Source organism: Lontra canadensis, unplaced genomic scaffold (genome assembly GCF_010015895.1).
Source record: "Lontra canadensis isolate GAN:19392208 unplaced genomic scaffold, GSC_riverotter_1.0 scaffold1, whole genome shotgun sequence".
Classification (NCBI taxonomy): Eukaryota; Metazoa; Chordata; class Mammalia; order Carnivora; family Mustelidae; genus Lontra; species Lontra canadensis.
This window is the reverse complement of record NW_022630995.1, coordinates 27,540,125-27,565,296: the sequence shown is the minus strand read 5'-3', so window position 1 is coordinate 27,565,296 and position 25,172 is coordinate 27,540,125. Positions and strand designations below refer to the sequence as shown.

The following is a 25,172-nucleotide window of genomic DNA, read 5'->3' as shown; positions in this document are numbered from 1 at the left end:
TGGACTACTTATCACTAGTGGGAATGGGAGTTAATTGTGATGTTGGACTGTGAATATCATTCAGGCCTTTTAATGAATATTCATATATTCATGACTTTCAGGGACTTTCAGAATGAGTCTGAGAGTTCTAGTTGTAGAAAGAAAAAATTATTTCAAAATAAGTGAGACAGGGCACCTGGGTCGCTCAGCTGGTTAAGTGTTGGGCTTTGGCTCAGGTCATGATCTCAGGGTCCTGGGATCAAGTCCTACATGGGGCTCTTTCCTCAGTGGGAGTCTGCTTCTCCCTCTCCCTCAGCCCCTCCCCTCACTCACGCAAGTGTGCATGTGCCCATGCTCCTGCTCTTTCAAATAAATAAAATCTTTTTTAAAAAACTTCACATAAATTGTTTATGTTTTTCTCCTGCAATCACATTAGTGTTAATTTTGTTGCTTTGTACTTACTTATTATAGTGATAAATAATATAAGCAAATATATTAATTTTGCTTAAATATAAGTTGAAAATCCATCCATATGTGAATGTCATTAGAATGACTTCAAAGTAGTAAGAGAAGAACCAGAGTCAAGTATATGATGAATTTAATATCCTTTAAAATAATGCAGAATTTCAACAGGCAGAAAAAAGAATAGATGGATAGGATATAGGAGAGGTGGGGTCATGGTGTTTCAGAATTTCGTCTGGTTAAATCAGGTAGTGAAAGAAGACTTTTGTGGGTTGTTGTTTTTTTTCAATATGTAAGGCTGCAACTCTTGTACCTAGACAACACTGATTATAAAACTCATACTGAATGATGTGGACAGAGTGTTTGGAGTGGGGATCTACTGGCGTCTGAAAACCATCCAGCATGTCCAACTGTTGCCAAGTACAAACATCTTGTATACGTGTAAGCCTAGGATCTTCCTGTCTCAGTCTTCGAGTCAACAGGTAGCAGTATTGTGGTCTTGAGTTTTCAACCTAGAAAACCTGTTAGAACTAAGAAGGTAAATCTGCTTCTCTTAGTCATTTCTACCCCTGAGAAGATGAAGCTTTCAGTATAGAGATAATGCAATAAATGAGACTCATATTTCCGTAAATTTCAGCATAAGCAATATGTTTGATATTTAAACTATCTATTATTGGGCCACCTAGGTGGCTCAGTCAGTTAAGCATCTGCCTTCAGCTCAGGTCATGATCTCAGGGTCCTGGGTTGGAGACGCACAGGGGACTCCCTGTTCAGTGGGGAGCCTGCTTCTCCCCCTCCTCATGCCCCTCCCCCCACTTGTGCTCGCTCTCTCACTCTCTCTCTCCTCACTCTCTCTGTCTCTCAAATAAATAAATAAAATCTTTAAAAAAATAAAATACAGTATTATTTTAAGAGAATCTGACATAATTTTTTTGCCTCTGATTTTTAAATGCATAAATAATTTCAAACTTACAATTTGAAATTTAAGGGAATTTGACTTTTTTAATATTTGTATGGTCACAAGAATTTGGCTTACCACATACACGTTTAATTTATTAGATTTCCAGGATCCTATATGGACTTACAAAGGGCTATTAAAATTGTAAATTTGTCCCTGTCAGGCATGTAAAATACTTAAACAGAAAATTGAATTCATTCAAGTTTATTAAGGCAAGTGAAATGTTTCAGGAAACTAAATTAACTGAGCTTATAAGTAGGACTGATTGTTTAAGGACACGGCTTGCTGGGTTTGAATTAAGGTAACTGTTCTTAATTTTTTAGATTTATAAACAGTGTATCAAGATTTGAAGGCTTACCGAAAACCAGGTTTTCACATTGTAATCTTGATCATTTGGATATTAATTTAACCAAAGTATCCATAAATATTTCAAAGTATAAAGGATCCCCTGAGATGTCAAAATCCCACTAACACAGCACTCCTTCCCCCAGCCCCTCCCGACTGCCTTCTACTTCCTCAAGTAGACTTGACCTCAAGTCACTTCCTCCGAGGGTTTGCCCCATCCCAACATCCTCAGCTTTTAGCCTTCCCCGTTGATTTCTCCCAGTGTCCCCTACTGTTCCTCCATGACACCACAATTTCAAATTTCAAATTTTCTTTGTGAATTTGAAGTTAATGTTTAATGTCTATTTCCCCACGAAGCTGTAAGTTCCACGAAAACAGGGAGTGCTTCTGTGTGTTACATGTTGTATCTCCAGGGGCCAGAACAGCTAACACCCAGCACGTCGTACGTGGACAATAAATGAAGATTGAATAGATGGAGTGACTCAGGGGCTGAGGTAACTAGGAAATATGGCGCCTCTGTAATAGCAGGCAAACTGGAAATGCCCTTCCGTTAACTTCACAGTTCTAGAACGCATCAAATATTGACTATGTCTTACACAAGACCGGTATCACAGTTCCCAGTTTTCATATCATTGGGAGGTTTATAGATATTTGGGAATCTTGCCCAGAGCCCAAGCTCTAACCAGCGGTGATGTCAGGATTCGAACCCAGAAATCTCTCATTTCTAAGCCCATCCTAAAGTTTTCAACCTGGGGCTATAATTTCTACACAGTCATTAGAATGGTGCTTGGCACATAGTAAGTGGTGGATATATTTATATATTTTAGCAACTTATATTGATAATTATTATATCTATATTTTAATAAACCCCTTTAAAAAGGAACAGAAATTAAAGTTAATCTTCTCACAATTAGATAATTAAAGAAGATTATCTTTAAAGACATAAATCAAAGCCAAGAAAATGAGAAGATTATTCTAAGTTTGGGGTAGTTGAATTCAAGTCACCCAGTATTTACAATATGAACAAGCTGTTAAGGGTCAACTCCAACCCTCATCTAGACTAAGGAAGCAGTCAACAACTTAATAATGAAAGGAAGGAAAGTCACACTGTTGGTTGGTGAACACCCATTCACTCACTACGGGGCACTGTGTTACATACTTTCACACCTATCTCCTTTAATCTCCTGGAAAGTCTGACCTGGGTTTACGTTATGGAAAAATGTCTTATTTTTCTCAGAAGGAGATTTTTCACACAGAACTTCCCCTGACCTGACCTTCAAAGAGACCTATCGGGCAGCTCCAGATGGAGGCAGTGGAGAGCCCTCCAGGGGGTATGTACTTGGCAGTGAGGGAACATAGTAGTGAAACTGTTGTGTTAGGACGGTGTGTTCAGTCACTTGGGGCCTTTGTCTTACTGAGTAGAGGCCAGTCTTTCAGGACAGGGCTAAACGACTCAGGTCAAGAGAGGGGCCATGACAAACTGAGTGAAGGACGGGGAAGACAGAAGTGACCTGTGATGGTCCTAAGGGGAGAGATGGGAGGGAGAATAGAAGTAGCTCATAAAGAAGCCTGGTAAAGTCACGCAGATGTGTCATGTGTCCTATAGTCATCCCTTCGTCCCCTCCAATAGAGTCTATATTATTCACCAGTGCTTTTTTTTTAAATTTTTTTTCTTTTAAGATTTTATTTATTTACTTGACAGACCGAGATCACAAGTAGGCAGAGAGGCAGGCAGAGAGAGAGGGGGAAGCAGGCTCCCTGCTGAGCAGGGAGCCCGATGCGGGCTTCGATCCCAGGACCCTGAGATCATGACCTGAGCTGAAGGCAGAGGCTTTAATCCACTGAGCCACCCAGGCGCCCCACCAGTGCTTTTAAAGATTGATTTATTGTAGAGAGAGAAAGAGCACGGGCATGCGTGTACACATGTGAGTGGGACGAGGGGCAGAGGGAGAGAATCCCCAGGCAGACTCCCACTTGCGGTTCCACCCCACAGCCCTTTAGATCAGGACTTGAGCCAAAACCAAGAATCAGACACTCAAGTGGGTGAGCCCTCACTTATTCCTGCCTCCCCCTTATTAATTTATTTGACAGACAGAGATCACAAGTAGGCAGAGAGGCAGGTAGAGAGAGGTGGGGAAGCAGGCTCCGGGCTGAGCAGAGAGCCCGATGTGGGGCTCCATCCCGGGATGCTGGGATCATGACCTGAGCCAAAGGCAGAGGCTTAACCCACTGAGCCATCCAGGCACACACGTATGCACACCACCCCCACCCCCACCACCCTGCCAATACTTTTAGAATCGGATTTGTTTTAGGGAGAGAGATGCTGAGTCTGGCCTCCAGGTGGGCTTAAATTAGTAGCAAGACAAGCAACTAGGGGCTGGGAAGGAGGGGTTGGTTCTCATTCAATTTATATTTGCTGCCTGGTTCTCTGAGAAGCACCTGTCTTCACGCCTCAACCCACATCACCTCCCTCCACACACACCACGGGGCTGGAATCATATGCTAATTGCGAAGCAAGTATCTAAACTGGGGGAGGGCAGTCAAGGGCTAAAACTTAAGCAAACCTGAATTTGTAAAAGACCAGGACTACTCCCAGCTTTGCCACTCTCTGCTTAAAAATTGCTCTCACACCCTGAGTTTCTGATCTGCAGAATGGGGCGCTAGAAAAGTGATTGCTAAGATCTCCACCTTCCAAATCTATATATTGCAAAAAAAATGGTTTTCTTTTTTTTTTTAAGACTTTATTTATTTATTTATTTATTTATTTGAAAGAGAGACAGTAAGAGAGAGCATGAAAGGGGAGAAGGTCAGAGGGAGAAGCAGACTCCCTGTGGAGCTGGGAGCCCGATGCAGGACTCGATCCTGGGACTCCAGGATTATGACTTGACCCAAAGGCAGTCACTTAACCAACTGAGCCACCCAGGTGCCCCCAAAATAGGTTTCTGAGTAGAACCCTAGTGAACACACTAAAAATTCCCCCCAACCTACAGCATTAGCCTACTTCTCATCTTCAGCTATTTCTAAAACGTATCAAAACATGAGCCAAAATAGAGTAGTGTGTCTCTGCGTTAGGTTCAATTTGCCACTCATTAAAAAACTAAGGTTATTTTTGGAATAGTTATTTTTCCACTTAGGATGTAGAGTAAAACAAGACCAAGATGCATGTTTGGTTTCCATGCAGTCACTGTTAAACCCCCAAAAAGCGGTCATACAAAACAAAACAAAAAGAAGTTTAAGAAAACAAAGTTTCTGAATCAACCATTATAAGGATCAAAGATCTCTCAAACTAAAGCAGCCAAATGTGTTACTTTCTTTTCCTTTTGTAGATCAAAACCAGCTTGTATACTCGTAAGCCTCCCAAATGTACCTGATTTTCATAGATCGAACCAAGGGCATATTTTGGAGGAGACTTACTCATATATTTCCAGATTGCTTCGTTTGTTTTCGGTCACATAGTTGCTTGGGATTAAGCCTTCGTTCCTACAACAAAAGACAAAGCAAAAATCAAAATGCTTGGCATATCTGTGGCATCATCGTGACAGCAATCCTTTTAAAATCTCAAGGACATGGGGGAAATCAAACTCGTCTTACTGATTAAATTGCTGAAAGGAAAAAAAAAGGATTTTTCACTTCCATATTCATCCAAAATCCTTGTATGATAAATACGAAGATTCTGACTTACAATGGAAGTAATTTAAGATGTTTTGGAACACTCGGATTTTTCAAAGAGGAAAAGCGGCACTGATGAGCTCGTTGGGGTATCACAGTGACTACATGATAAACACAGCAACAGCAAAGATATCAACTTAATTTTTTTAATTGCTGCAAAATAGATAGAATAGACATGCTAGGTTAGCCATGTCCTTATTATAACATTGTCACTCAGAAACACATGAATATGTGTCCTTGTACACCGGAAAAAGTACTTCTCTAAGACATACCAAACGGGGAAGTCCCTGGGTCACCAAATATGTGCATCTCCCCTTAGATAGAGCAAATTGCTATTGAAGGAAAATATACCAATTTACACATCTGTCAGCAGGGTAGGGGTTTTTCTTTTACTATACCTTCACCAACGAAATATGAAATTAAAAATCACAAAAAGATCTCCATGACATTATTGAGAAATCCAAGCAAGTTGCAGAACAGTGCATTAAGCCTGATAAGAATTAGATGAACTAAATCTGCAAACAAGAATATACATTTTAGTATGTACATGGAAGTGCAGTGAAAATTTTCTGGAAGGTTCTCACTAAGTGAATACTGGTGCTTGGGTCTGGAGGCATTGTTTATCATGGTGGCATATTAAAAAAAGCAATATTCACTTATTAACTTTGAAATGAAAAATTAATTCGTCTTTTTTTAAAGTCTGAATCATGCCAATGCCAACACACAGGAGGACTAATTACATGGTCCTGAGCCTACTCATACCTCTTTCCCATTGGAAAGTGTCCATCACATGTTTAAGTCAAAACTAAAAACTGGCAAGAGGGCTAAATCATCAGGAAAATATAATTAAAGAAAGAGGTATGTAATCCAGCTACTTCTAATACTTAGATACTTATCATCTCCAAATCATCACCAAGAATAGAAATCAAATGCCAGCATTCTCCCCCAGGAAGCCCAGATCCCCCTCAGAGAGTCTACCTCGGACTCTAGCCTGGTATTAACAACCTGTTGCCCTCGACACAGTGACCTCTGTTTGCACCCCAAGGTCTTTTCTTCCTACCAATTTAATTCGGCAAGTACTGCAATGTTTACTTCCAAAGCTAGTCATTGCAGAAATGGCAAAATGAGCGAGATACTGTCTCTGTTCCTCTCTTAGAGCTTTACAGAAAAAAAGAATTCAAATACTCAAAGAAAGTGTAAATCAGGAAAAAAGCCTATCTGGTAGAAATCATTATTCCCATATTTTACAAATAAAGAAACAAAAGCGCATTAACAATAGAATGACCATACAATACAGTGATTCTTCTGCTATTTATCTCAAGAAAATGAAAACACGAACTCAAAAAGATGTGTGTACCTCTCCTACTCATTGCAACATTGTTTGTAATAGTCAAGATATGGAAACAACGTAAGTGTCCATTGATGGATGGATGGATGACACAAAGATACATATATATATAAACAACAGAAAATTAGTCATAAAACAGGAGAAAGTCTTGCTTTTTGCAACAACATGGTGGATCTCAAAGGCATTATGCTAAGTGGAATAAGATAAGAAAGGCAAATACTGTACGATCTCAGTTATATATAGAATCTAAAAATTTTTTTAATTAAAAAAAAAAAAAAAGCTCAGAGATACATAGAACAGTTTGGTGGTTGCCAGAGGCAGGGAGTAGAGGGTGGATGAAATAGGTAAAGAAGGCCAAAAGGTACAAAGCTTCAATTATAAAATAAAGAAGTCATGGGAATATAATGTACCACATAGCAATTCTAGTCAATCATACTATGTTGCATATTTGAGAATTGCTAAGGGAGTCAATCGTAAAAGTTTTCATCGCAAGAAAAAAAATTTTGGTGACTATTTGGAGTGATGGATATTAACTACACATATTGTTGTGATCATTCATTTATATATATATATATATATATGCACACACACATATATATGTATATATATATCTCAAATTATTACATTGTACACCTGAAACCAATATAATATCATATGTCAATTATATCTCAATAAAGGAAGGAAGGAAGGAAGGAAGGAAGGAAGGGAGGAATGTATGGAGGGAGGGAGGGAAACTCAGACAAGGTAAGTGACTGGCAAAAGGACATACAGTAGTAAGTGATGGCATGGGGATGGGCATGGGGACGGGCATGGGGACGTGAAGCCAGGTGTTTGCAGTTCTGTGACTCTGCCTGAAATCACAGGGCTGTCATGCTCTCTCATACAGATAGAACGTGTGGGGACAGGTTCTGCTCATGCAGAAGGAAGAATTCTAAACCCAGAGAAAAAGAGCCGCAGCGCAGATTTTCAGCTTCAGAAGTCTTCAGAGGATAAATGAGGAGGAATTCGATGAGGACCGTGGCATGGTTCTTACCCTAAACGGTCTCTTGCCTTCCACCAGTGAGGGTTATACTTCTCCAGTATGAGGTATTCCTCTGATCTCTTCAATGCTAAATCACACGGCTCTCTGGGCAGGAAATCATACAGTGCCTTTACTTGGATCTTCTCTTCGGTAACCTCAGATGGTGGGAGGGGAGGCAGTGGCTTACGTTTTGATGGTTGCCCGTGGTCTCTGTTGGACTGTAAAAACCAAGGAGTGATTTGTTGTATTATTGTTTTAGTCATCTGCACTAAAAAAGAATAGAGATAGAAAATATTTCTCTGCTGCCCCAATTCTCCCCTCTGGCTTCACCAAAGCAAAAACCAGAGTGGGATAAATATAGGAAATGACCATAAAACAACCTTTGAATCCAGCAACCCACTCATCATTTGGTAAGCTGTCAAGATCACAAATTCTCTTGACAGCATTGCAGCGATGTTGTTCTTTTCTTTTTTAAAATAGTTCTATGCTCAACATGGGGCTCGAACTCATGACCATGAGATAAAGCGTCGCATGCTCCACGGACTGAGCCAACCAGGTGCCCCTGCATGTTTTTTTAAGCCACATTCTTAAAATTTAATTTCCCCCCAATAGTTTCACTTTGTTTTATGGGTTTTTCTCTCTTGAAAAATGACAAACAGCCCTTCCCTTTCACACGCTATGAGCTGTGTTTGGGTTTATCACACTTCTTAAGACCACTGTTTCCTCCAACAGTGAACTGAAAACTACTCCTGCTTTCAAAAATGGCAGAATACATTTTTCCCCATTCCCTGTCTGGTTTCAAGTTCTGCCGAAACATAGCAGAGTAGGCTAATTTAACTGGCCTTTTTTTTTTTTCTTTTGCTCTCTTCTAAGGAATTCATTCACTGGGTGTTTATGAAGCCCTCGTCACGCACTGAGCATGACATGAGATTCTGCGTGTGGCCGCAAACAGTACCTCGAGGAGCTTAGTCCCTAAAAATGCATGCTTCCTCTGTTCCCTCCCCCTCATCAAGATGATACTCACTCGCTTCTTGCTTGGCAATTCCCTGAACCATGGCCTGCGATGCCGTGCATATTTTTCTGGAAATTCTTCATCTTTGCTCAGGCTTATTTGTGTTCTGACTTGTCTGAGATTGAAAAACAACCATGTTACCAACAATGACCTGAATTCGGGTTATCCAAGCATTCACCAGATACTCATGAAATGAGGAGAAATCTCCAGATCTCTTTCCAACTCCCATCTTACTCAGAAGACTTCCCACAGGCAAGTTACCACCTGCCAGAACTGCATTTTCCTTACTGAGGAGCTAGAGGTGCTAAGAGCATATGGAGTTTTTGTGGAATAAAATTGAAGAAATGTTATGTCCCACTCCCAAACCAGAGCTGGTGAAACCTCAATTCCCTCATCTGTCAGATGGAGATTAGAAAGGCCATAGGTGTTTTTGAGAGTTACTTGAGCTAATAAATGCAAATCCTTTAGCACAGTCCTACATAGAGGACACTCCCATTAAATGCTAGCCATTACTATTTTCACGGTAACTTGCATTTATTCTGTACAATCGTTTGCTGGGCATCAAAGTGCAAGAGACTCTGATCATTGGGGGTGGGAGGTATTCAAATAAATAAGACAAGATTCTTGCACTTAAAGGGTAAAAATTATTGAGTGGAACACAGAAAGCAAAGAGGATACACAAAATAAATATCAACTACAGAACCAAGCCACATGCTATGGGAATGCAATGGAAGGAGCAATTAATGTCCAAGGGATCCATCCAGGACAGATGGTTGAAAACCTGAAATTTGATTTATGCCTTTAGATCGCTGGACACTCAGCAGGGAGGAAGTGGGGGAAGGGTTTCCAGACAAAGGGAACAGCAGATACAAAGAGACACAGAGACGCAATAGACGATAAAGAAACGAAATAAATGAATTCCAAGAAGTTGCCCTCAGAAGTAGACTCACCGCTTCTGCAAGGAACAGCAGCAACAGCAACAGAAAATCGACTGGATGGTATTATCTGAAAAGCAGATCATTGTGGGAGAGCCATAAGTCCATGATATTGGCTAGATGAGGTCGGTGGTGCTAGTCCAAAGGAGGAAATTTCCCGAGGGAAATTCCCAGGGAGTGATAGGAATGATGAAACATATGCTAGGTCTTGACTCTGCCCTCCTTTACCGGTGGCAGGTGAGAAACTGTCTCAAAAGCAAAAAGAAGTTACTGGCACCCTGACCAGTGTGGTTTCCCTTCTCAGGCTCTTCTCCCCAGGTCTGGTTTTTGCATTTCCTCAGTCTGTGAATGAAAATGACCACTGTATTCTACTTTACCTTGATCGGGGCTAATGTCAGCTAATAAATGTACAAAAGAATAGGATTCCAAAAGCAATGTTCTCCTAGGAAATCTGTTAGCACGGATTTTGAATTGGGTCCGTCACATTTCTTCTAAAAATATTTTTTAATATTTTATTACTTAATATTTTATGTTCACAGAACCCGGATTTCCCAGTCAACTCTTTCTCATCGTGACACCTGACAATGAAGAATTAAGGAAGCAAAGAGTATGTAGGACATGAGTTCTGAGGTTAGACAGACTTGAGTTTGAATCCTCGCTGTGTGGGTGACTCTATGTGCGATGAGTCCCTTCACTTCTCTGAGTCTTCGTTTTCCTATCGGCCAAAACAGGATAATCATACCTAACCCCTTTGAGAAGCCTTATGAGGCAGAGGTTAATCCGGGAAATTTACTGAACTGCTCTGCACTTAAGTTTCCTTGTCTGTAAAATGGGAATAATTAGATGCATAGCATGCAAGACTACTGGGAAGACTAACTGAACCAATTCCTGGGAAGAACCTAGGACAGTCCCAGGTATATGGGAAGAGGGTAATCGAGAAGACCTACTATTGGTATAGGGTTGTTGAGAAGATTAAATTAGACATCATCTCTCAAGTCCCAGGAAAATGGAAGCAGGGTACAAACAGAAGACCCCCAGTGCAGTCTACCCTCAGCCTCCACTCTGTGCCCCCAAAACAGGGGAGGCAATGGAGTTTCATCGACCATCATGTTGTCACCAGGTGATGTCAGTGCAGTCATACTTCCACCTGAAACATAGTACGTTAAACATCAAGATCCTTTAAGTAAGGCAAGGAAGAAAATAAGGAGAAAAGAAGAGTAACATATTAACAGAGTTGCTACAATCCCCCATCTACAGCTGTCCTGAGTCCTAAGCTAATGATCACAGATGCCTTCTGTCACCATCTGGTCCATGTTCCCCTTTGCCTCTGCCAACACTTTGGCTAAAGAAGGTGCTTTATGTGACGGAATAATCCAAATGTTCATTCCTGTGGGATTTGGGTCCTTAGTTGGTCTTGTTTTTATGGGGTTGTTATAGTTTTCCATTGACCAGGACTATTTTGAATATTAGGAAAGAAAGCTGGTAAATTCTGTGAGTTTCAAAGTCCTCCTTGTCCGCTCTATGAAGAACTAATCCTGTTTCATCCTGAGAATCAGGATACTCATCCCAGCTACACTGACCCCTTTCTGTGTCAATCAATTCAGTGATACAAGGAATCTCAAAATGGCCGGAGGGGGGGTCTCAACTTCTGGTATTCTCTAAGACAGGGATGCTTCTCCAAACCCACCAACCCCAAGGTCACAGATAAAACGAACAACAATATTGCAGTGGGTTATCAGATGAGATGGTGAGAGGGGCCACTCCAAACACCTCTCCTTAGTTCCCCGACTCATGCATCCTGGCTCTACACTTGTTGCTTGTTTAAGACATTCACTGCATCCTATAGGATACCACTCCAACATTGCAAGATGTTATCTCCCAGACGTCATAGTAGTAACTGCGCTTTTAGCTGGCCATTCCTCTGTCCTATAAGCCAGCTGCTTCTGAATCATGGAACACCATGGTTAAGAGTATTCAGAGAACCATTGAAGAAGCACAAACAAAACTGAAAACAGGCTAATGGAATGTATCATCTTGTAGACCTCTGATTTTATCTTTCCATTCTGTCCCCATTCCAAGAGTTTCAGCCATAATTCTCTCCCCAGACCTTGTTACAAATCTCCTGACCTTGTACCTTCCATGTTCCCAACTAGCAAACCAACTTTTTTTTTTTTTTTTTTGCCATCACCCATTAGTTATCGTAGGTCAATATCTCAGACTATCTTCCTAATGAAGTAGAAACAAACTTTTTGAAGTTCTGTGAGGATGTCATTTCAGCACCATCTTTCAGGAGACCTCTGAATGCGGCTATAGCACGATGGCTGTTTAGTTCCCATTCATCTGGACTCAGGATTCAGATCTATCCATTCATGAGACTTGTTGAGGAACTCCCCCTGAGGCCTCTTGTGTGAATTGAAGGAGAAGCAGAAAGAGCAGGTACTAGTGAATATAAGTCACCTGCCCCTGAAGCTATCTTGAGCCTTCTGGATCTCCTGGGGCCTACTTTCAAATATACGGCTTCCATATTATGATGGAGTACTGCTATTCGTGCCTAATTTTACGGTTCATTGAATCAGATAACACTCAATTTAAGACAGGCGGTTTGAATCACATAAATATTTCATGATCCATGGTTGACCATTCGGTCTTCATCAGTAGCAAACCAGCAGCTACTTTTCAAGTTAAAAATAATTATCAGCACAGTGTCGAGGCATCACATCTAATTCTAGGGGATTGTGCTATGATTTCCATCTTGAGACTTTATAGGAGTTCCATATAGCTAGCATTTTGCCCTTCATTCCAGGCTGCCAAGAAGGATAATTTGAATAATTATAATTGAGTTATTTCCCCCAGCAATAAGGCTTCCTTTGACCTCTAAATATATGACCAGATAAATCTCAGATCCAGTTTTGACTCTGTTTGCTGGAGCCACTTCTGATACCAATTACTGTATTAGTCAGGTTTCCAATATGAAACATGACATATTTAAATTAGAACAATTTTAAAAGTGTTCACACACGAAGAGACTAATTACAAAGGTGTGGATGGAGGTAAGGGAAACTGGGTCCAGCAGTACTAGAAGTGACACCATCCCTAGGTCCAAAAGGACCAGGAAAGTGAGAGAGAGATAAGTAGAGCTAAAATCTCTTTGATAGGAGCAATGATCTGCTGTTGAGAGACACAACCAACTCAAGGCAACCTCATCATAACTTCTTCCCAGGACTCCCCATTAGTGTAATCCAACCAGAAGCCAGGACTGGAAGCATGTTGATCCAACCCCTACAGATTATGTTTCCAGGATAGAGTGCAAGGTGGAGAAGAATGAATACCAAGAGGCTGGGCTCACTTAGCCATCATGGAGGCTGGCCACCATATTTGATCCCTATGGATCATCCTTCTAGGGGGAATAGCGTAGATAAGAAAAAAGGTACTCAAACAGTAATAAGGCTATATCAGCTCCCTTTCCTTTCACAGAATTTGACCTTCCAAACCTAAGTTCATACATTAGTTATTTGCCTGTCTCTGACTTGGACATTATCATACTCAGTCTTTGGGTTACAGAAACATTGGTCCAGTGGTAAATGTCTCATTCCACTATGGAGACATAGTTCCAGTCTAAGCCCAGCAAAGACTCATCTTTCCTCCCATTGCTGCTTTATCACTCACCCTTGACTTAATAATTTTCTTTCATCTTTTGCCTGCACCCAGAAATGACCCATTTTCCAAGGACCATGCCAAGGTTGATTTCTGGACACTAAAATAAAATTACTGAGCCCACAAAATCTGCATTATATTGTGTATTATTAAGTTTCAGGATTTCAACAGCTTCTGTCAATTTTCTGGTAGTATCTGCATGAATAAATGGTCAAAACACTCTGAGAAAGAGGGTGCATTAGCACTTAGGGGCTCTGTCTACTTTAGCAGGACTGGGCTGAGTTTACATTCTTGCCAATTGACTCCAGTGTAGTTTTAGAGCCCCATATAGATCTGTATCTATCCAGGCCAAGAGATGCAAAGTCAAATGTAGGTTACACAAATGAATGAAGTGGGTCAGACTATGGTTTAGAATGTGACAAAAATGCTGTGGCATCACGTAGAGTTATTCAAATTCAAAATTTTAAAAATACTTCTTCCCTCTCTTGTATCACCATTCCCCTCTCCACTGGATCATTGTCATTATCATACAAATATGCTGCTACTTTCCCCATTAAAAAAACAAAAGAAACTACTCTTGATATAATTTCCTTGATCAGTTTTGCTCCCCATTTAGAGTAAAATCTAGAAATGATTCATCTTTTCTTGTTGCTTCCAGTTCATCTCTCGTTTTCTCTTAACCCATTCCAGTCAAGCTTTTGTCCCTACTACTTCCCCCAAATTGCTCTTGCTAGGGTCTCCAGTGACCTACGCACTCCTTAACCCATGGTTAACTAGATGTCCTCATCTTACTTGACCTCTCAGCAGCATTCAACACTCTTCTCTTGGTTTTCTTTCTTCTTGGTCTCCTTTGCTACTTCTCTTCCTCCCCACCCTCTCAGCCTGGGGTTAAATAGTCTGCTCCAAAGCTTTTGATCTCTTCTCTGTCTCATTTACTCCTTTGATTATCTCATTCCTTTTTCTTAAAAACAATCTATCTGCCAATGACACGATGACATCCAAATATATACCTCTATCCAGTTCCAGTTCATTCCAGATTTGCATACCCAAATGCAGTCTCAAATTCTCCACTTGGGTGTCTAGTGGACACCTCCAGTTCACATGAAGAAATCTGAACTCCTTCTCTTCCTTCCTCCCCAGATTTGCTCTATCCATCCTCTCCATTTCATCAGTAGCGATATCATTTTTCCAGTGGCTCAGGTCAATGATCTTGGAGTTGTCTTTGACTCTTCTCTTTCTCTCACACCCCAGTCCAATCTGTATGAAAGCATGTTGATTCTGCCTTCAAAATGTATTCAAGAGTTTCAGTTTGGAATGAAAATGGTCTGGAGATGGACAGTGGGGATGGTTGTATGATAATTCAGAAGTACTTAATGCCACTGGACTATACACTTGCAGATAATTAAAATGGTAAATTTTATGTTATGTATATTTCACCACGGTTTAAAACTCTCTCTTTTCCTCTCTCTCTCTTTCTCTCTCTCACACACACACACACACACACACACACAATCTTACTGCTTTTCCTACCCTTCTGTTACTACCATGGTCTAAGCCACCATCATTCATCTGGATTATACCATCAGCCTGCTGACTTCCTCCCACTTCTACCCTAAACTCCCTATGGTCTCTTTTTGGCGCAGCAGCCAGAATAATTAATGGAAAACCTAAGTTGGATCATGTTGCTCCTTGTTTCCAAATCCCACAAAGACTCCCCATTTCATTGACAGTTATAGCAGAATGTCTCACACTAGCCTATAAAACTCTCTGTGAACTGACCTCCCATTGCCCCTCATTTCTGTCCAACGTGTCCTTGCTCGTGTCACACACCCACACTGTCCTCCTCACTGCTCCTGAGGCACACCAGGCCTGCTCTCCCCGCAGTTTCTTTGCTTTTGTCTTAGCTAGACCCCTCTCCTCTCCAGGTGCCAATCTTCTCTTTTTAAAATATTTTTTAAATTGAAGTATAGTCAACATAAAATATTATATTCATCTCAGGTATTCAACATAGTGATTCAACAATTACATACATTATGTAATGTTCACCACAGTAAGTGTAGTTACCGCCTGTCACCATACAGTGTTATGACAGTTACTGTCACCATGCAGTGTTATGACAGTTACTGTCACCATGCAGTGTTATGACAGTATTACTGACTGTACTCCCTATGCTGAACCTTTCATCTCTGTGAGTTACTTATTTTATAACTGAAACTTTGTACCTCATAATCCCCTTCACCCATTTTGCCTATGCCCCTACCTCTCTCTCTTCTGGCAACTACTAGTTTGTTCTCTGTATTTCTGAGTCTGTTTCTGTGATATTCTGAGATATATATATATCTCACAGCTTCTTTATCCAGTCATCTGGATACACAGTGGATATCCAGTCTGGGTATCCAGTCACCACAGTAGACACTTGGGCTGTTTCCTTATCTTGGTTATTATAAATAAAGCTGCAGTAAATATAGGGGTGCGTATATCTCTTCAAATCAGTGGTTTTGTTTTCTTCAGTATTTTTTAATGAAATAAAAATACTCAGAAGTGAAATTACTGGGTCATCAGGAAAGGACCCAAAAAAGGTAAAAGAAAACTACATCAAACTAAAAAGCTTTTGCGTGGCAAAGGAAACCACCAACAAAATAAAAAGGCAACCTACTGAAGGGGAGAACATATTTATAAATCATATATTGGATAAGGGGTTCATACTCAAAATGTATAAAGAACTTGTATCACTTGACACCAAATCCCCCCCCACACACACACATAATCTGATTTAAAAACCGGCAGAGGATCTAATAGGCATTTTTCCAGAGACACATTAAAAGAGGCTCTCAACATCACTGACCATCAGGGAAGTGATCAAAACTACAGATCAAAACTACAGATACCACATCACATCCGTCAGGATGGCTGTTATCAAAAAGATAAGAAATAATAAGTATTATTGAGGATGTGGAGAAAAGGGAACCTTCGTGTGCTGTTGGTGGGAATGTGAGTTGGTGCAGCTGCTGTGGCAAACAGCCTGGAGGCTCCTCAAAAAAATTAAAAATAGAATTACCAACCAATTTTCTTAACTCCTGCCACTCCTTCAAGTCTTTGCTCCAATCTTACCTTCTAAATGAAGAGTGCCTTGATTGATGACTGCTGCCACCCCGTGCTCCCTGACTCCCCGACTTGGATATTCTTTACTTTGCTCATTTTATCTTCTTTCTTTCTCTCTCTTTCTTCCTTCCTTCCCTTCCTCCTTCCTTCCTTCCTTCCTTCCTTCCTTCCTTCCTCTCTCTCTTTCTTTTTTCTTTCTTTTCTTTCGTTCCTTCCTTCCTTTCTCTTTCTTTCTTTCTTTTTTTTTTTAAGATTTTATCTATTTATTTGACAGAAATCACGAGTAGGCAGAGAGGCAGGCAGAGAGAGAGGGGGGAGGCAGGCTCCCTGCTGAGCAGAGAGCCCGATGCGGGGGCTCCATCCCAGGACCCTGAGATCATGACCTGAGCCGAAGGCAGAGGCTTAACCCACTGAGCCACCCAGGCGTCCCTCTTCCTTTCTTTCTTGATGGCATTTTTTACCTTCTAGCATACTATGTGATCGATTTATTTTTTTATTTTATTTTATTTTTTTACCGTCTGTCTCCTCTACTGGAATGTAAACAGGGATCTTTGTCTATTTTGTTCAGTTATATCTCAAGAGGCTCTAGAAGTTGTTAGTATTTAATATGCATCCTACAAACATTTGTTGAGTGAATGGACACATGAAGAAATTAGTTTGAAGAAGCATCAAATGATAACCTTTTCAGAACACCCACTCTACTCCTTGAATAATCACAAGCAGGTTATGTTATTCTCTATATTTTCCCCAATGCTTGAAATATTTCAAAACTGAAGTTTATAGATTAAAAAGAGGAAACGCCCCAGAAAATCAGGTAGACCTGTGGTTAGATAGTTAAGGACCCATTCCAGGACTAAGAACTTTTTACATGTATGTGACTTTTAGGAATAGTTGCAAAAGATTTTTTATTTCTCTAATTCAGCCACTGACTTACCTTTTGCCCAACTGTAATTTTCATCTTCCTCATGAGCCCCAATAAGAAAACTATCCTAACCCTCCCCGTGCCCCTCTCTGTCCTCTCTGCACTGGGGGCAGCTCTCCTGCCACAACCCTTCATCCCCTGAAATTGTGCACCTGTGTAAAGTTCCTCTCTACCCTCTTCTTGGTCAAGAGCACCTCTCAGCTGTTGAGCCGATCACTGTCTGCGGCGGTGCTAAAACCACCAGAGACGCTGACAGATGAGAGTCTCAGCAGCTTGGCAGCACCCCGCCCCCCAAACTCCCTTATTCCCAGACCCGGCTTCTGAACCAGCGCCATTACAAGGGACATGGACACAGCAGTCAGGTGCATCAGGGCTGGGGCCGTCATGGTAGGAGTGGCTGGCTGTGGGGCTAGAATTGGGGCTGTGTTCGGGAGTCTCATTTTGATTATGCCAGGAACCCCTCTCTGAAGCAACAGCTCTTCTCCTACGCCATTCTGGGCTCTGCCCACTCGGTGGCCATGGGTCTCCTTTGCCTGATGGTGGCCTTTCTCACTCCCTTCACCATGTGATGGAACCTTCTTCACCTTCCCGTAGGTCTTTCTCCTGTGTCTTATTTGCCCTGTGTGTTCCTTTTCCCATATTCCCCGGGCAGCCCGGGGAAAGTGGTTGGCTCAGGATTTGACAGAAGGAGGACAAATAAATACCATATTCATAAGAAAACAAAACAAAAAAACAGCCTATATTGGATCCCCTTTCTAATCTTCCCATGTCTGAGTATGATTCCACCACAGAAAGGATTCTGCCTGAGCCCCGTCCCTTGTATCCCATCTGCCATGAGTCTGTTGAAATTGTTTGGCTCTTTCCTTCTCTCCCCTGCTACCAATCTCATCCAAGCCCTCATCAGCCCACATCTGCGTTTCTGCGGTAACTCATTGACTCCTCACTTAACCCTGGGTTAAATAGGTGCTGCTGTACAGAGGAAGAATCTGGCCACAGAGGGGAGTCTCCTTGTTGAGAGTCAAAGAGCTATTAAGTGAACAGCCAGGATCGGACCCAGGCAGCCCGACTCCGGAGTCTCTACTCTCAACCTCTGGGCACAGTATCGCTCAGTGACTGAATGAACTGGCCGAAGTCCCAGCCTCTGAGCCCTGCCCCTGAGCGTCCCCTCCTTCAATCCATCCTCTAAGTCCATTTCCCTGAAAGTCTGTTTCAGCCAACTGCTCTCCTTCCTCAGCTCCTGAAAAGACTCTCAACTACATAGAGCATCAAGAGGATACCCTCCCTTACGTTCATCGCCTTCCATAACCTGGCCAACTCCACTCCCAACTCTCCACGTTCACCGCTGCTCATACACCAGCTTCCTCCCCTTGCTCTGCTCTCACAGTCCTCCCCAGCACTCCTGCCTCCAGCTTGAAAAAGACTTCCACTGCAGTCCACTCCCATCTAATGGTCCTCCGGGCTTCCAGAGCACAAGTGATCTGTCCTGTGCTGTGGCTCGTAATTGGGCACCACGTTAGACGGCCATCTCAAGGTCCATCTTTGCGTAGGCTCCATCTCTCACAGGGTTTCTCGGTCACCCCACAGTTGACTTTTTAGATTAGATGATTCTTGGGGAGTTGGGGGATGCTGTCCTGTGCCCTACAGTTTCTTCAGCAGCACCTTTATGACCAAGAATCAATCAGCAGCAACCCGTCCCTCCTTTCACATCCACCTCCTCTTCCCAGTCATGAAAACCAAAAAACTCCCAGGCATTGTCAAATGTCCCGGGGTTGGGGTGGGGGAGGAAGAGCGGCACACAGAAATCCCTTGATTTTGAGAACCACTGAACCACACTGTTAGCTCCTCCATATAGGTGCTTCCCAGAGCCCCCAGCACGGCTGCCGGGCACACAGAGAACTTAATAAGTCAGCCTCACCCATACCCCCACACCACCACACCCCACCTGGGCTCTACTCTTCAGTAGCTCATTCTACCACAGGACATCGCACAACACGAGGCTGGCCACAGAACAAGCAGGGCTGACCACAACCTTTTGACTAAGTAGAACAGCGAAGTTGACAAGAATGGCTTCCGGAGCTTTGGCTAGTACTTACATGTCATAAGCTAACCCGCTGTCCCAGAGACATTAAATAAAGAAGTAACTTATCCAAAACCAAGCACCAGCCCCTGAGATGCTAGATGAAAGAGTGAAACCCTCTCTGGTGTTCGAGGACTTTTTTCCGTATTAGGACAGCACATGAGGGTGAGTGGGTTTTGGTGTCAGACCAACTTGCAGTCAAATCATGGCTCCATTTTCTTTTTTTTCTTTTCTTTTCTCTTCTCTTCTCTTCTTTTCTTTTAACTTTTTTTTTTTTAACATATAATGTATTATTTGCCCCAGGGTACAGGTCTGTGAATCATCAGTCTTATACAATTCACAGCACTCACCGTAGCACATACCCTCCCCAGTGTCCATCACCCAGCCACCCTATCCTTCTCCCCCACCCCCAGCAACCCTCAGTTTGTTTCCTGAGATTAAGAATCTCTGATGATTTGTCTCCCTCCCGATCCCATCTTGTTTCATTTTTTCCCTCCCTACTGCCAATCACCCACCACATTGCCTCTCAAATTCCTCATATCAGGGAGATCATATGATAATTGTCTTTCACTGATTGACTTATTTTGTTTAGCATAACACCCTCTAGTTCCATCCACGTCATTGCAAATGGCAAGATTTCGAGGGGGGCGGTTGATGGCTGCATAGTATTCCATTGTATATATACCACATCTTCTTATCCATTCATCCGTTGGTGGACATCTAGATTCTTTCCATAGTTTGGATATTGTGGACGTTGCTGCTATAAACATTCGGGTGCGCATGCCCCTTCGGATCACTACATTTGTATCTTTAGGGTAAATACCCAGTAGTGCGATTGCTGGGTCATACGGTAGCTCTATTTTTAACTTTTTGAAGAATCTCCATGCTGTTTTCCAGAGTGGCTGCACCAGCTTGCATTCCCACCAACAGTGCAGGAGGGTTCCCCTTTCTCCACATCCCTGTCAACATCTGTCGTTTCCTGACTTGTTAATTTTATGGCTCCATTTTCTTGCAGCAACAATGTGATTCTGGCCAATCACTCAGCAGTCTTATCTGGAAAATATAGGAATGAAACCTACCTTCTAGGAAAGACAGTTCCCCAACATAGGCCTTACTGTAAGCAGGCACTACACTAAGATCTCACTACATTTTATACTAAGTTACTCCCTAAACATTGAAATTGGTCCTGTTATTACCCCATTTTACAGAGTAAAAATGCTAAGAGAAGGAGAAGTTCAGTAATTTGTCACAGAATTAAAAAGCCGCTGAGTTGGAATTCAAGCCCGGAGACTTTGGCTCAGAGTCTGGGAGCAGAACAAGACTATCCTTATGGATGAGAAAATTAAATAAGACAGCAGAGCTGAGGCACCCAAATCATAGAGATTACTGATTTAATTCCCAACCTGTTCCCTCAGCCAGTTCCCTAGAACTCAGTTAGGTGCTCACAGGCTATGTTTGAAGGTAAACAGATGTAAGTAGATGTGATTCTCCCTCTGAAGACAAAACAACGGAATAAGGCCAAGCAAGCCAAAGCTGATTCTTAGCTCCCAACTCCCTTGTCCTGAGCCAACTCTCTACCCTTGACTCAAAGGCAGATGTTCCTTCCCACCGTTCAGGACTCTCAAGGGCTCTCTCTCTCCCTACCACCCAAACAGTTCTCAGGAGAGGCTCTGAAACTTACTGTTGGTAAGGTATCAATGATATCATAAACAGATACAGTAGGAAACATGTTACACTGTAGTCCTTCTTTGGAAGGCATTTTCATGTTTATAAGCATGACCCCTATCTTGAGGTGAAGAGAGAGATTGATTTTAAGGAATTGGTTCATAAGACTGTGGGAACTGGCAGGTCCAAAATCTAATGGGGTGGGCTGGCAGGATGGAGACTCAGGGAAGAGTTGTGTTCAGGTCCAAAGGCAGGCTGCTGGTGGAATTCTTCTCGCTCAGGTGAGGTCAGACTCTATTCTCTTAAGGCCTTCAACTGATTGGGCAAAGCCCACCGACATTGTGAAGAGTAATCTGTTCACTCAAAGACCACTGATTTAAACCTTGATTTAAATCCTCATCCCCCAAACCCTTTCACAGAAACATCCAGAATTATGTTGATCAAACAGCTGGGCAACATGACTCAGCCAAGGTGTCCCATAAACTTACCTATCACAATACCTTAAATTTAAATACACAGAACCTTCCAGAAGGAATTGCTGGTATCACTCAGCAGGTGGGAAAGATATCTAGGCACTAGGAAAAGGCCTTCCCCTACTCACCTGTAGGACTACAAGCCCGATGAGTAGATTATAAACCCCAAAATATCCCCAGGGTGACCTCTGCTCCCTTCTGCAGTCTACGATTTCGGAATCAGTGTTTTCAAAAATACTTATTTTTCCTGATTCAGTAGCAAAGGCACAGACCTATGCTGCCACCGATTTAAGTATGAGAAGGTTTTTCTTCTCCCCGGAAGACCAGGAGCAGCTGTGGGCGGGAAGGCCAACCTCTGCCTTGTTCACGATTCCATCCCTTCTGCTCAGCAAGTTGCTGCCCAAGAAATAATTGTTCAGTAAATGAAAAAAAAAAAAAATGTGTGTGTGTGTGTGTGTGTGTGTGTGTGTGTGTGAACGCCGATTAGTTCCCTGGTGTTCCCTCATTTGGCATGACTTTCCAAGCCACTAGGCATCTTTGTTTATAGACTGAAATTTCGATTCCCTCCGAAGCAGATATCCGTGATTATTGGATCTGTGGTCGTTTTCGATTCACAGCTTCACCCAGGTTTTCGAGGTCAGTGAACAAATGGAGAGTCACTTCCATATGCAACCTGGGATTCTAGAAGCCATGCTTTGCAGAGAAATTAACCTGCCGAGAGAAAACTCGTTTGTGCCTTTGGAAAATTCCCGGTTTAGGCAGAAGCTCGTGCATATCAAAGGCCCCTGCCAGAGAGACTAAAATGCCCCAGAGATGGGCAATGACTATTTGCCCGCTGGAAGGGTTGAGGATTATCTCGGGAAGGAGCCAGCCGGTGCTTCCTCTCCCAGGCTTACGCCTGCGCTGATCTTTTCACCTGCTTCTTATTCCCCCGGCAAGTATCTTTAATTATATCCCAGGTCCCGGCAAATCAGGAAAAGGGCACCGCGTCCTGGTGTAATCCCTGTGACCTTTAGGAATGACACATCTTTCATGGATAAGGCAGTCCAACCTCCCCTTTGAGCTGGGGTTCGTGTTCCTTCCTGGGAATCCTTTCTTCCCCCCTAGTCTCCCTTGCACAATGCTCCTGGTGCCTCCGGATGGGGGTGGGTGGCCACAATGGGGCTGTGGGGGAACAGGCTTCCACCAGGGGGCACTGGAAGGGAGCAAATGTGAGAAGCACCATTTCTCAGAACAGCTCCAAGGTCGCCTCCCCCAGCTCCCAAACACCTGTCGGGTGCAAAGCTGTGGCCCCAGCCCTCTGGGAAGCAAAGTTGGTGGCCTTCCCTCCGTTTCTAGTGTTCTGAGGTTTACATCAGCATAACCTCACCTTCATCCCCTGGCATGTCCGACGTCACTGTTTCATTCTGAATCAGAGCCTCAAGTGAAATTTATTCCTTCTGAATTTGGTCATCACTGGCAGATGGCGGCTGCTTTTTATTTGAAAACTTAAATAACTGGCTCGGTCTCGAGAGCTGTCTTGAACCGAGGGGCTCGCTAGCTGAGTCGCTCAACCCACACGTTCCAGGCTGCGGTTTTAAGGTGAGGAATTCTGGTGGCAGCTGTGTCTGCAGCTGAAGGGCATGGAGGAAAACGAAAGCCTGTGGCTTTGGGGAAATGGCTCTGAGTGACTGATTCGATGTTCACTGTAAGCTAGGTGCCGTTGTTCCCAGAAATTCCCAGAAAGATGAAACTTCCTCATGATGATCGTAAATCCCCCCCCAGGAGATCTGTTTCTTAAGGGCCTTTTAAAATCAAATACATTTTAATTGACTTAACTAATGTCACCTGGGAAGGGTGACACACAGCTAGCATTCCTTTAGCGTGAAATTCTACCTCTGATCAGGTTTCAGAAAAGTTTCGCTGAACCAAGAATCCACAGCAGTGGGGTGAGGAGGGAGGAAAGAGAGAAGGAAGAAGGAAGGATAGACAGGAGGGAGGACGGGAAGGAAGGAGGGAGGGAAGAAGTAAGACACTGAGTTTTTCAAAGAAATGTTTATTCAATTTAGAAAGCTATCCTTTTTTCTGAGTGTATGCCCTCTATATTTTTGAGCTATTAAATTATCCTTGCCTTGTGTATACACTTCCCCTTGATATTAAAAAGACTCTCCTTCTAAGAGGAATTCTAGAAGCACACTCCAGGGTGTTTCCTTTTGATTTTAAAATGTACCTGCTTCTAAGAGAGGATAGTCACCAGAGAGGTTAGTCTTTTCGCTTGTATTGACAAAAGAAGTTAACCCTATGTCAAACCCCAAACTGTTTTTGACATCATCTTGAGTCTTACCTTAAAGTAAGAGGAAGAGCTACTTCTAGGGGATCCATGGGTCACTAACAGAACACAAGTTCCCAGCTCCTGGGACAGTCAACTGATACATTTGGTGGTACTTGGCCAGGCTGGGGCCTGAAGGGGCAGTGGGTGTGGGGAAGGAGTGAGGAGACTCTAGAAGCATCAGAAGCTGGGTGGGGTTCTGGGCAGCAGGGGAGATGGTGTCCAGGGAGTAAAGGATGCTGTGAGGGAGGGCAGAGCCTCTCTGAAGGCCGCACATCTGATCCCAGCCTTGGCCAGGGCACCCCCCCAGGCACCAAATATTCCTGCATCTTGAAGCCCTTGCTTGCTCTGTGTAAGAAGATTGATTTTTCCCCCAGGAATGAGCTGATGTGAGGCAGACTGGGTGTCTTGCAGACCCGTTCTGCCCCCAGGTCTCAGGGCAGAATTTTCTAGAAGACTGATGTCTGTGACCTCCGAATTCGTGACAAGTTCACAAATATCACACCCAAGACATGGAGCCAACTCGTGATATGAAGTGCTCAGCCACAGGAACTGCTGACGGGGTTGGCGCTTGTGCCGGAAGCTGAGTCCACTGACCCTCAGTGGCAAGAAGTGCACAGATGGCGCTGGCCAGTGGGCTTCACAGAGGAACAGCAGGGGAATCTCAGCTGGGAGACAGGGAAACTCACAGACGTCGTCACCCCCTGGTCGTTACCCTTATCATTATTACGACAGACTTTAGGCAGTAACAGGGGGATCAAAGTTATTTAAAAACAAAAGACAGCTCTGCTTGTGTTCATGGTAACATGAGGAAATTCTCTATTTTTGATCAAGGGGAACAACTCCAACAGGAGGCAAAATAATGGTAGAAGTGGCCATGTTTGATTTTGGTCCAACGGTTCTTCCTGCTTTGGCCGCCGAATTCATCATCTGTTGTTGGAAACAAGTTATTATTATCTCACCGTTTCTGTGGGTCAGGAGCCCAGGCATGGCTTAGCTGGGTGCTTAGAGTTAAAGGTGGAGAAATTCACGAAGCTCATGAAACTGGAGTCAAGCTGAGTCGATCCACTTCCACGTTCGCTTTCATGGCTGTTGGCAAGCCATGGTGCCAACATTCATTCCTCATGACGGGGATCCTCCACAGGCCACCGAGAACGCTCACGGCATGGCAGCTGGTAACCCAAGACCCAGCCCAGGAGCACGAAGTCAGAAGCCACCGTCCTTAGACAACCTCACCTCGGA

General features: G+C 43.0%; 1 protein-coding gene and 1 pseudogene across 2 annotated transcripts in view; one reads left to right on the top strand and one right to left on the bottom strand.

Annotated features, from left to right (window-relative positions):
- Positions 1 to 25,172, bottom strand: part of TXK (TXK tyrosine kinase) — a 59,387-nt gene that overhangs the window by 31,629 nt on the left and 2,586 nt on the right. The window contains exons 2-5 of one of the 2 annotated variants that reach the window (XM_032852232.1): positions 9,745 to 9,799; positions 8,807 to 8,909; positions 7,795 to 8,000; positions 5,159 to 5,224 (exon numbers count right to left, since the gene is read on the bottom strand). In XM_032852232.1, the coding sequence (XP_032708123.1) occupies positions 5,159 to 5,224; positions 7,795 to 8,000; positions 8,807 to 8,909; positions 9,745 to 9,799 (430 nt within the window). Of the gene's footprint in view, positions 1 to 5,158; positions 5,225 to 7,794; positions 8,001 to 8,806; positions 8,910 to 9,744; positions 10,192 to 25,172 lie in introns of those variants that run through there. The other variant, XM_032852241.1, reaches the window with a different exon arrangement.
- Positions 10,817 to 17,976, top strand: LOC116871298 (annotated as a pseudogene).